Source organism: Rhinoderma darwinii, chromosome 3 (assembly GCF_050947455.1).
Source record: "Rhinoderma darwinii isolate aRhiDar2 chromosome 3, aRhiDar2.hap1, whole genome shotgun sequence".
Classification (NCBI taxonomy): domain Eukaryota; kingdom Metazoa; phylum Chordata; class Amphibia; order Anura; family Rhinodermatidae; genus Rhinoderma; species Rhinoderma darwinii.
Genome location: NC_134689.1, coordinates 13,226,949 through 13,240,275, shown reverse-complemented (window position 1 = coordinate 13,240,275; position 13,327 = coordinate 13,226,949). Strand labels below are relative to the sequence as shown.

Genomic DNA, 13,327 nt, shown 5'->3' with positions numbered 1-13,327 from the left:
CGTCTAATTACGCGCCGTCATTTGACAGCGGCGCGTAAATATACGCCTCGTGTGAACAGACAAACGTCTGCCCATTGCTTTCAATGGGCAGATGTTTGTCAGCGCTATTGAGGCGCTATTTTCGGGCGTAATTCGGGGCAAAAACGCCCGAATTACGTCCGTAAATAGGCCGTGTGAACATACCCTTACAAAGCCCTCTCACCCAGAGCCCGAAAGAAGGTAGTGTGTCTACAATTGTGAGAAAACTGACTAAAGCTGTGATCTTGCGCTCTATTACTGCTACATGTAAACATACTAAGGGTATGTTCACACGTGCACGTCCGTTACGGCTGAAATTACGCAGCTGTTTTCAGGCGAAAACCGCTCCTGATTTTCAGACGTAATGGCATGTTGCAGGTGTTTTTCGCGGCGTCCATTACAGACGTAATTGGAGCTGTTTTTCCATGGAGTCAGTGGAAAACGGCTCCAATTACGTCCCAAGAAGTGACAGGCACTTCTTTGACGCGGGCGTCTTTTTTACGCGCCGTCTTTTGACAGCGGCGCGTAAAAAAAATGACCGTCGACACAGAACATCGTAAGACCCATTCAAATGAATGGGCAGATGTTTGCCGGCGCTTTCAAGCAGTATTTTCGGCTTTAATTCCAGGCGTAAAACGCTTGAATTACGTCCGTAAATAGTGCGTGTGAACATACCCTTAGTCTGAGCGATATATTGCAGTCGAATATTGCACAAGCGCGTTTACGGTAGAGTGTGATATCGCTTGATATTGCATGTAATGTATTTCTATGAGGTGGAATGTGTACGTGCAATGTCCGCACCGCGGTATCACCACCGCAAAAAAAATCGAACAATGCGTTTTCTTTATTCTATTGTAATTCAATTTTATCTGAAATTTAATTTTGAGCAATTTGGATTTTTTTTTACCTGCCAAAAAGAAAACTCCTTTCCTAAATAGCAGAAAATCACATGTAGAATTGCATGCGGAATATCTATTCCTATATAAAGAAACAACACAACGTTGCTGCATGTTAAAAAAAACAAAACACCACCATGAAGTTTTTTTTACAGGTGTTTATTTTAATGGCGCGGTTTTCCCCATCGCAAAATTTCAGAAGAACAAACTTTGTGCAAATTTACTGCAATCTCATCACAACCATCTCTGGATATTCAGCCCTTGTCCTGCCACACCCATTGTTTTTTTTAGGTGTGTTGTGATTGGCTGGGGAAGCTGGGAGGAGTCAGCAGCAGCAGTGGGCGGGTCAGCAGACACCTGCAGGACATTTCTCATACTGTGGAGTTAGGGCTTCGGCTGTTTAGTTGGATACAGGATCTCTGTGGCTGCAGGACTATGGGGACTTGGAGGTGTTTGCTTGCATTTGTGGTTATCCTGGTGCAGAATGACTTGGGTAAGTAACTTTTGTACGTGGCTTAGGTACCCGTCACCTTTTCTCCTGCTCAGACTGAGAAAAATATGTACAGATGTAGCAGAGCTGAGTTTATTTTGCACACCAGGTAAAATGACTACTTTCTTAGAGGGACATCATACACAAAACGAGCCATTTGGGCTGCTTGCTTGAACATTCAGAGGTTGTAAACTTGTACTGATCATGTCCAAATAGGTATGGTCCCATCTGATTGGGGCTTCGATAATGCAATTGGGGACTGTACCCTAAAGTGCAGGACTTGTTACAAGAGCGAGCTCCGATACACTGTAACGAGCCGTGCACCTATGTCAGCTGGATGTTATCTGGATGTGGTTTCAGGACTTGGTTGGGTTTACACGGCTGTAATGCGGCTTCAACACATCTGCCGTTCTACAGCACCAAAACCACTTTGAATATCACAACTGTGAGACTTATGAGGCTTTAATTTTCTAGATTGTGTTAATTAATTGCACATTTTTAATTGTTGTTCTGAGCAGACAAATCACTGAACATGTGAAAAAAAAAATAAAAAAAAAATATATATATATGTGTCTTTATCTCTCACAAACACAAAAATTTGAACAGCACATTCCAACATAATGAACAAAACATGTATACAGGTGCAAGAACACCTGTGACTGCAAATATACAGCACACAAGAAAATGGGGACCGCACACTGTGAACACTAATGTCACCTAAACCACTAAATATAAATAAATCTGCATTATTGCTAAATCTACTTAAATTCCTTTGAAAACCGCTCCGGATGTGTCTCAATATTTAAATCTATTTGCCATCTGTTTTTCATGGCTGGTTAAAAAAATAAAATAAAAATGGATGTTTGTGTTTTTTGTCCCAGCTACCTGAAAACACCACAGTGCCATGTAGATAGTGCCAACATAGTGCCCATGTAGATAGAGCCGTAGTGCCCATGTAGATAGAGCCAGAGTCCCCTGTAGGTAGTGCCCATGTAGATAGAGCCACCCCCCTAAAGATAGTGCCAGAAGAATACACCCCCCGCCCCAATCCATAAATGGACAGAGATGTCAGGGGCTCCCTCTAGGAGCGGAGTCCCCGGCCAGAGCGATCTGACTGGGGATTCACCTCCTAGAGGGAGCTTAGGTGATATCTACAGAAGGGGTGATGCTATATGCAGAGGAGTGGCACTATCTACAGGGGGATGGAGAAATGTCGGGGGTTCCCTCTAGTGGGGGAATCCTCCTAGAGGGATCTTAGGAGGTGCTATCTACAGGGGGGGGGATATTCCGGGGCTCTCAAAGTCCCGGCAGACATGAGTGCAGCGCGGCTTACAATGAAGCCGCACTGCACTCATTAAACCCTGTTCCAGGCTGTCAACGTTTATTATATACGTGACAGCTGCACGGGGCATCGGCAGTTGGAACGTATGTAGCAGTATGGCTGTCGTGAAGGGGTTACAGACCGCAGCGATAACCGGTTGCTATGGGAACTGATTTACCCTTTATCTGCGCTTGTTCTTATACTCAAAGACTATTGGCCGTTGCAACCACTGGGAGGAAAAAAACCAAACCTTTTCTATAGGATACAATGGGACAGGTGTTGCCCCTAACGACTAGTCAGGGCCCTGCTTTGGCTTTAGGGGGTGGCAAATTGGACAACTCGTGGACCCCCAAAAGCTACCAGAATCCCTTCACTGCCCTAGATTACCAGGGATTTTGAAATGACACAAAAAATTATTAGATTGGCAATCAGAGGCCCTTCTTATATTATGTATGGGGTTGTGCTGCAATACCGCACACAACCTGCAGACAGGTGTGGTGCTATTTTTGTGCTTATCCTTTCTATTTCCATCTGCAACCAGCTTAGATGTGGGGCCTCATATGGGTCAAAGCATTGCAGACAGAACAGCGAGGAAGAGCTTCTGCTGCAGCAGGTCGCCGTACAGCCATGATAAGTCTGATCTGACAGTTTTGAAAAGGAATAGGGGTAAATGCAAATCTTCTAGGAGACACAGAGAATTCTTTGATATATTTCTCAGTTTTAATTGCGTTTTGAAATTGGACAGCGATGAAGCGGGAAATGTACGGCTGCACGCCCTGAATTTGACCATTTTATGTTTTTGTTTCCCAGCATATGCCAAGGTCCCTCTGTTGTGTAGTTTGAATGCCTGCAAGATCAATCCAACCCAGAATACCATCACATTAGAGAAGCCCTACTGCTTCTATACAGCAACGTCGTCAGCCACGGTCGCCCTATACGTAGTGAAGAACTGTAAGTCCATTAACAGATTACATTTATATACAGTGTGCATGCTAATATCTGTATCCCAGGAGCCAATGAGATAACATTCACTGCACCTTTTTAACGCTTTATTGGTAGATATGTCCAATTAAAATGGCTTACAAAACGGATTCATTTTTCATTTGATCCGGGGAAAGCAGTGTGATTAATGTTGGCCCCGACTGGTACAGGTTTTTCCCAAGCACTGAAAGTAAATAGGCATATATATGCAGCAAACTGCAAGAGAAGGATGAAAGACCACAGAGAAGCTGAGATATAAGGAGTTGTTTAGTAGGATCTTTACACTGCAGAGCAATTATAGCTGCCCCTATATGGTATAGTATATAACTACTATAATACTGCCCCCTATATACAAGAATATAACTACTATATACAAGAATATAACTACTATAATACTGCCCCCTATATACAGGAATATAACTACTATAATACTGACCCCTATATACAAGAATATAACTACTATAATACTGCCCCTATGTACAAGAATATAACTACTATAATACTGCCCCTATATACAAGAATATAACTACTATAATACTGCCCCTATATACAAGAATATAACTACTATAATACTGCTCCTATATACAAGAATATAACTACTATAATACTGCCCCCTATATACAAGAATATAACTACTATAATACTGCCCCTATATACAAGAATATAACTACTATAATACTGCTCCCTATATACAAGAATATAACTACTATAATACTGCCCCCTATATACAAGAATATAACTACTATAATACTGCCTCTTAGATACAAGAATATAACTACTATAATACTGCCCCCTATATACAAGAATATAACTACTATAATACTGCTCCCTATATACAAGAATATAACTACTATAATACTGCTCCCTATATACAAGAATATAACTACTATAATACTGCCCCCTATATACAAGAATATAACTACTATAATACTGCCTCTTAGATACAAGAATATAACTACTATAATACTGCTCCCTATATACAAGAATATAACTACTATAATACTGCTCCTATATACAAGAATATAACTACTATAATACTGCCCCTATATACAAGAATAGAACTACTATAATACTGCCCCTATATACAAGAATATAACTACTGTAATACTGCCCCCTATATACAAGAATATAACTACTATAATACTGACCCCTATATACAAGAATATAACTACTATAATACTGCCCCTATATACAAGAATATAACTACTATAATACTGCCCGAATATAACTACTATAAGGGTATGTTCACACGTAGTCAACCAAAACGTCTGAAAATCCAGAGCTGTTTTCAAGGGAAAACAGACCCTGCTTTTCAGACGTTTTTTACCAACTCGCATTTTTAGGGTATGTTCACACGGCCAAATTTCAGACGTATACGAGGCGTATTATGCCTCGTTTTACGTCTGAAAATACGGCTCCAATACGTCGGCAAACATCTGCCCATTCATTTGAATGGGTTTGCCGACGTACTGTGCAGACGACCTGTTATTTACGCGTCATCGTTTGACAGCTGTCAAACGACGACTCGTAAAAATACAGCCTCTCAAAAGAAGTGCAGGACACTTCTTTCAGACGTTTTTGGAGCTGTTTTCTCATAGACTCCAATGAAAACAGCTCCAAAAACGGACGTAAAAAACGCCGCGAAAACGGCGCGAAAAACGCCGCGAAAAATGCGAGTTGGTAAAAAAACGTCTGAAAAGCAGGGTCTGTTTTCCCTTGAAAACAGCTCTGGATTTTCAGACGTTTTGGTTGACTACGTGTGAACATACCCTTACCAACTCATTTTTTTACCAACTCGTTTTTGGAGCTGTTTTCATTGGAGTCTATGAGAAAACAGCTCCAAAAACGTCTGAAAGAAGTGTCCTGCACTTCTTTTGACGAGGCTGTATTTTTACGAGTCGTCGTTTGACAGCTGTCAAACGACGACGCGTAAATAACAGGTCGTCTGCACAGTACGTCGGCAAACCCATTCAAATGAATGGGCAGATGTTTGCCGACGTATTGTAGCCATATTTTCAGACGTAAAACGAGGCATAATACGCCTCGTATACGTCTGAAATTTGGCTGTGTGAACATACCCTAATACTGCCCCTATATACAAGAATATAACTACTATAATACTGCCCCTATATACAAGAATATAACTACTATAATACTGCTCCTATATACAAGAATATAACTACTATAATACTGCTCCTATATACAAGAATATAACTACTATAATACTGCTCCTATATACAAGAATATAACTACTATAATACTGCCCGAATATAACTACTATAAGGGTATGTTCACACGGCCTATTTACGGACGTAATTCGGGCGTTTTTGCCCCGAATTACGTCTGAAAATAGCGCCTCAATAGCGCTGACAAACATCTGCCCATTGAAAGCAATGGGCAGACGTTTGTCTGTTCACACGAGGCGTATGTTTACGCGCCGCTGTCAAATGACGGCGCGCAAATAGACGCCCGCGTCAAAGAAGTGACCTGTCACTTCTTTGGCCGTAATTGGAGCCGCTATTCATTGACTCCAATGAATAGCAGCGCTAATTACGGCCGTAATTGACGCGGCGTTCAAGCGCCTGCACATGCCGGTACGGCTGAAATTACGGGGATGTTTTCAGGCTGAAACATCCCCGTAATTTCAGCCGTTACGGACCCCCGCCGTGTGAACATACCCTAATACTGCCCCCTATATACAAGAATATAACTACTATAATGCTGCTCCTATATACAAGAATATAACTACTATAATACTGCCCATATATACAAGAATATAACTACTATAATACTGCTCCTATATACAAGAATATAACTACTATAATACTGCCCATATATACAAGAATATAACTGCTATAATACTGCTCCTATATACAAGAATATAACTACTATAATACTGCTCCTATATACAAGAATATAACTACTATAATACTGCCCCTATATACAAGAATATAACTACTATAATACTGCACCCTATGTACAAGAATATAACTACTATAATACTGCCCATATATACAAGAATATAACTAGTATAATACTGCTCCCTATATACAAGAATATCAATACTACAATACTGCCCCCTATATACAAGAATATAACTATTACTATTATGAATATTTTGTGTTTGTTTCTTTTTAAGCTGCTGTAAACATGGCCATTATATCCACTAATAACTACTACTCAACGGCTGGTGGAACTGCAGCACCATATGTAGCTGGTACCTTTGCAAACCCCAACTGTGCTGACAACCCCACTATTGCTGATGTAAACAAATATGTCTATCGTGTGGGAAGTGATGAGAGCTGCTTTAATACTCCGTATTGCAATGGACCTCTCGCCAACAACACCGCTTACAGGTATTTTTTTTTTTTCATGTAAATGGGGCTGAGCTGCAATACCAGGCAGTGTCACAGACTAGAGTGGCACTGTTTCTTGAAGAAATAAAGGCTGCCTGAGATGTCAGTGCGGGGAGGGGCACACCTCGCCTTGGCCAAGTTATTTAGGTACAGGACTAGGACAGCGAATTGCGTCTTTGTCCTGGGTGACGGGAAGCTTCGCTATGACTCTGCCCTATAATATATCAGATCATCTAAATAGTTTTTTTTAATTTCTTTTCAGGTTTATGTATGTATTTTTTGATGCCAGTAATCCATCACTGGATCAGTCAGAGTGGTCTGCTCCAATTACCACTAAGCAAGGTAAGGAACATTATAAAGACAATATTTATCACCTATTATTTATATAGAGCTGATATATTCAGTTGATTGTACCACGTTTAAAGGGGAAGTCCGCTTTGTTAGAAGGGTTTCCTGATCGGATGATCACAGGGTGTCTCGTTACTGAGACTCTCTGAGATCTGCTGTAAACTGTCAGGAAATCCAGCAACAAGTGTTCAAATCCCCCTACAGCGACACCAGAGGACATGTGGGGCATTACACAGTTGCCATTAAAGTAATCAGTCTTCCGTGTAGTGTACGACCGTGCTGGGTCCTCCAGAGAGCTGCTCTTTGTAGACCTAAGGGTCCTGAATAGGGAACCCCTTTAAAATGTTTTTAATTTCCTCTTTCAGGTAAACTTTCAGCGAGCATAGACACCTGGCCCGGTGGAAGAAGTGGTGGAATGATTGTCCTCACCTCCATTCTTAGTGTGTTGACCTTCTTGGTCTTGGCAGGTCTTGTGGCCGCAGTGATTACATACCTTATGTGAGTATGTGGCTTCTCACAATCTGGATGTATTTATGGTCAAGTTGGTTTAGAAATCATGGGACTTTTACGTGGTCACTGTATATAAAGGAGTGGTTTTAGGAGGAACTGGTGGATCCTGTTCAAGGTCTGTGGTCAAGTCTGCCAAATCTGTAGCTTTTGACGGGATCTGCTGACCATCTAATGTGTATGGGGGGGGGGGGGGGGGGGATTGTGACTGTTGAGAGGGGGATTGAGCATGTTGTATTTCAACACACCTGATCTTTTTTGTTTCCACGTGAGATAAGCCACTGCAACCTAATTTATTTTCCCTACAAAAATCTATTTAATATGGCAATAGGAGATAAAGTGCGTTTGAGTACTACCAAGCCTCCATCTAGTCCCTCTCTGCCCTCAGTTCAGAACCAGTGTCCCCTTGAGAATGTGTCAGTATACTCTGACGTGACTGGTTATTATGTACATACTGCATGGCAACCTGATATAAAAGGCTGTGGTTGTTAGGCAAATGTATCCCTAGCGACCAGTCTGTCAGAAGCCTCACATGAGTCAGTTGTTAGAACTGACAGCAGAGCAGGGGACAACAGCTTAGTAGCAGTCTTGTCATGCCATGTTCATCGCAACTTGCAGGATTAATAATTTATTTATTTTTTTTACAAAAAATGGAGGGCGGCCTCTTTTAGGCCAGGTCCCCACTGGTCAGATACGCTGCATAAAAAATCATGCCACGTTGTGGTGCGGTTTTTCAAATGGAATTTCTGCTGTGGAAGAATAATTCCGCGCCGCAAGTTAATTTACGTTGTGTTTTTTTTTTTTCCCGCAGTGTGGGCATGAGGTTTTCTAAATCTCCTCCACTTTGCTGCTACTTTAAATGCTGTGGAATTTCCGCACAGAATTCCATTGCAGAAATTCTGCCGCGTTTACGCTTCGTGGGAGCCCGGCTCTAAATGGCTTACTTCATCCAGTATTTTTTTCTTCTGCTTCCAAACAGGACACCCACAAAAGATCTAGAACCTACAAGACATGAAAGTCGGTCTGCTCATCATGCGCCGCAAAAGCCTGAAGGTGGACCTGAATATGCCACAACTGTCGGTATCCCAGAACGCTACGCTACCAACCCGCAAGCCTGAAGGAGCTCCTCCGAAGTCCAAATGGCCATCCTTTTGGAGAAGTCACACGATAAATGAACCATGTCATGAATTAAATTGACGGTCTAGTGAGGGAAGGTCATTACCGGGTCCATAATACTCCTCAGTATGACATGCGGTTTCATAAACTACTGAAACCTTCCCCGCAGTTTCTATAATGGCAGATGCATTGACCACACATTGGTGCCCCTCCCCCTTTTGTCTTTAGGATCACATTTTTGGTTCTGTTCTAACATCTAAATATTTTATTTCGTATTGTTTAGTACACGCAACAATGTAATGATATATTTCATAACTGAATGTACAGATGAGTTATACCCATAGAGCCCCCCCCCCCTCCACCTCGTTTCTTTTCATGACCCCCGACTAAGGCTTGGATCATTGAGAAGTCTGATATTCTTGACTTCTAATGTTCTTCTACTTTGACAACTGCCCTTATGTTATTATTCAACTTTTTGATGAATTTGAAGTTTGCTTATGTGTTACAGGGGCTACTGTGGCCTAAGTTGTTTTTAAAGAAATGTTAACTTTTTGTATTTAATTTTTTTTTGTACTTTTTTTTTTTTTTTTTTTTTCTAAATAAATGTAGTTTTGTGTAAGCGACCAGTGTCACTGTCTCAGATGAATGCATAGAGAAATTCCTGCTTTGATCTTCTGTAGGTTTCAGTTAGAAATATACGGGTGTAACACGGCTCAAAAACTGGGCCCAAATTCTATTATTACCCGTTGCACCATGGATCATCTGAAGGTAAAATAAGTCAAGAATGATCCATTGGGCCAAGTCCACACGCACGGTTTTGATCCAGTTTTTGTGGCAAGTTTCTGAGCCAAAGACACCAGTGGACATAAAAAGAAATGAGATGCATCAGTCTTTTCTTTATACCGTTCCTTTCTTTTGCATCCACTTCTGGCTTTGGCTCAAAAATTGGAGCCAAAAACGGCATCAGAACTGTGTGTGATCCTTCCCTTAAAGACTTGGTGATCTTAATCTCACATGTGAATCCCAGTATAAATCATGTTAACGCTACGTCCGCCTTTGCGATAAACTTTTTTTTTTTTACTCTTGAATGCATCAAAACTGAAAAACTATTAGAAAAAAAAAATCTGTCTGATGAAGCAATAGTTTCTACACTCTATCTACTGTCTGTAGGTTAATAAGAGGCGGTGGAGCAACACTAATGAAGGATCAGACCAGTGTCTGAGAATAGGGAGAAATGATTCCTTTATTTTTAGTTTTCTAATATTTAGACTATGCTATTTTATTTTATTTTTTTCTACTGCAGACGTATAATTTTCACAGGCTCCATTATGTATGAGGCAGCCAAAATCTGTGCATTGCGCTAAAGATCTGTCCACATAGAGAAGAACACTCAGCCGCAAGTCTCCTGCTCTCTGTGGGCCAGAGTCCGGTGGGTGGTCTCAACCAACAGCTTTCCCTGTGAGTGTGAAAACAGAAATAGGTGCCAATTCACTGAGTAGGACCACCCCCCAGACTCTTCAAAATGAGCAGGGACTTAAAGGAATAAATGACATATCCTGAGTCTTTTCTCACAAAACATCGTATCCGTCTGCTCAGCTCATCCTGCTCTATAACACGCTGCCACCAGATCAGACTGCATGTTTAAAGTGACCGGTTCACTTTAAGGGTATGTTCACACGGCCTATTTACGGACGTAATTCGGGCGTTTTTGCCCCGAATTACGTCTGAAAATAGCGCCTCAATAGCGCTGACAAACATCTGCCCATTGAAAGCAATGGGCAGACGTTTGTCTGTTCACACGAGGCGTATATCTACGCGCCGCTGTCAAATGACGGCGCGTAAATAGACGCCCGCGTAGAAGAAGTGACCTGTCACTTCTTTGGCCGTAATTGGAGCCGCTATTCATTGACTCCAATGAATAGCAGCGCTAATTACGGCCGTAATTGACGCGGCGTTCAAGCGCCTGCACATGCCGGTACGGCTGAAATTACGGGGATGTTTTCAGGCTGAAACATCCCCGTAATTTCAGCCGTTACGGACCCCCGCCGTGTGAACATATCCTAAGAATCACAAAACCTGATCTAAATAGATTCTGTTACCACAAAGATAAAGCCACCCTGCGGCCCAGTTACGCAGATTAACATGTCAGCCATAAAAATGTAAAGTCACTGACCAGGCCATACTAAGGCTTCGTTCACATCTGCGTCAGGGTTCCGTCGGAGCTTCCCGTCAGAATGGAATCCTGACTGAGACAAACGGAAACTGTAGCTTTACGTCTGCACCACCATTGATTTCAATGGTGACGGATTTGGTGCAAATGGTTTCCATGTGTCCGTTGTGCAAGGGTTCCGTCGGTCTGACTGAATATATAGTGTAATCGACTACGCTATTCATTCTGTCAAAACAACGGAACCCTTGCACAATTGACACAAATGAAAACCATTTGCACTGGATCCGTCACCATTGAAATCAATGGTGGTGCAGACTTAAAGCTACAGTTTCCGTTTGTCTCAGTCAGGGTTCCGTTCTGACCTGAAGGTCCGACGGAACCCTGACGCAGATGTGAATGAAGCCTTACTCTGACAGGCAGGTACATGCACCAATTCTCAGCAGGATACCATAGGCACAAACATTTTGCTTCGCTCCGATCCCTCATTTCACAAACTATTGGATCGGGCTATTAAGTAACGGGCCTAAAATTCTTGTGTTGGGTCAGAGCTTTTTTTTAAATTTATTTATTTTTGTGCTTTGGAATATCCGTAATTGCTCTTATTCAGAACCGTATTTTTGTATATGTTGTCTTTTAGGCAGCAAAAAGTTGACTATAGCAACCAATCAGACTTCAACTTAGTTTTTTTTTTTCACTGTAGGGTTAAACAAAATAAGCGATCTGATTGAGTACTATAGTCAGATTTTCTTTTATGCTTGTGAAATACAAAAACTGAGTGTGTTGGCTGTAGCAAAAAGTTGGCTCAATACTTTAAAGTCCCTATCCTGAAAAAAGAGCTGGAACACCATTGGCTGTTTTTTTATTTTAAGTTTTTACAAATCTCACATGGGCACCTGGAGATCTCCAACCTGGGATGGTTTGGATACTTTATTGAGCACCATGGAACACTTGTTATGGTAATCAATTAGGGTATGTTCACACGCAGCAGTAAAATACGTTTGAATTTACGGAGCGGTTTTCGCCTGAAAAGCGCTCCTGATTTTCAGACGTTTTTGTAACTACTCGTGTATTTTACGGGTGTTGTTGGAGCTGTTTTTCAATGGAGTCAATGAAAAACTGCTGCAAAAACGTCTCAAGAAGTGTCCTGCACTTTTTTGATGCGCCGTATTTTGACAGCGACGTGTAAAATAAAGGCTCGTGGGAACAGAACATCGTGATTCCCATTGCAAGCAATGGGCAGATGTTTGTAGGCGTAATGGAGCAGTTTTTTCAGGCATAAAACGCCCGAATTACGTCTGAAAACACTGCGTGTGAACATACCCTCAGAGTCTCAATAGAGAACTAAATTGCGGAGTTCCCCTTTAAGGCTGGGTTCACACGACCTATTTTCAGACGTAAACGAGGCGTATTATGCCTCGTTTTACGTCTGAAAATAGGGCTACAATACGTCGGCAAACATCTGCCCATTCATTTGAATGGGATTGCCGACGTACTGTGCAGACGACCTGTCATTTACGCGTCGTCGTTTGACAGCTGTCAAAACGACGACGTGTAAAAATACAGCCTCGTCAAAAGAAGTGCAGGACACTTCTTTGGACGTTTTTGGAGCCGTTTTCTCATAGACTCCAATGAAAACAGCTCCAAAAACGGACGTAAAAAACGCCGCGAAAAATGCGAGTTGGTCAAAAAACGTCTGAAAAGCAGGGTCTGTTTTCCCTAGAAAACAGCTCTGGATTTTCAGACGTTTTTGGTCACTACGTGTGCACATACCCTAAATGTTAGCAATTACAAAAAGAAACCTATGATACATTTTTCAACCAGTACCTAAAGGTGTATTCACACAGGCAGTTTGTCTTTGTCGTTTTTTTTTTGACTGATCATCGAAAAATCTAGGAAGGAAACCTCCCGTGATTGCACAAAATTACATCAAAACTAGCGTGATTATGTGTAATTGCGGGGGGAAAAAAAACTCACCAGGTTTGAGTGTGGATGACTTCGTCTGTAGCAGGTGATCCCAGACAGATATTAGACTTGGAATTTCTATGGTCCAACATGGCTTGAGATATAAAATACAAAGAGAATTGAATGCAGACAAACTCGTTTTGGGTTGGATTTTTGCATTTG

At 41.6% G+C, this 13,327-nt stretch overlaps 1 protein-coding gene across 1 annotated transcript; it reads left to right on the top strand.

The window, feature by feature from the left end:
- The first annotated feature begins 1,328 nt into the window (after nt 1-1,328).
- Nucleotides 1,329-9,569, top strand: UPK3A (uroplakin 3A). The gene is made up of 6 exons (XM_075855950.1): nt 1,329-1,407; nt 3,536-3,676; nt 6,846-7,062; nt 7,325-7,404; nt 7,776-7,908; nt 8,897-9,569. The coding sequence occupies exons 1-6, from the start codon at nt 1,350-1,352 to the stop codon at nt 9,033-9,035; spliced, it is 768 nt and encodes a 255-aa protein (XP_075712065.1). The 5' UTR covers nt 1,329-1,349; the 3' UTR covers nt 9,036-9,569.
- Nucleotides 9,570-13,327: the final 3,758 nt, after the last annotated feature.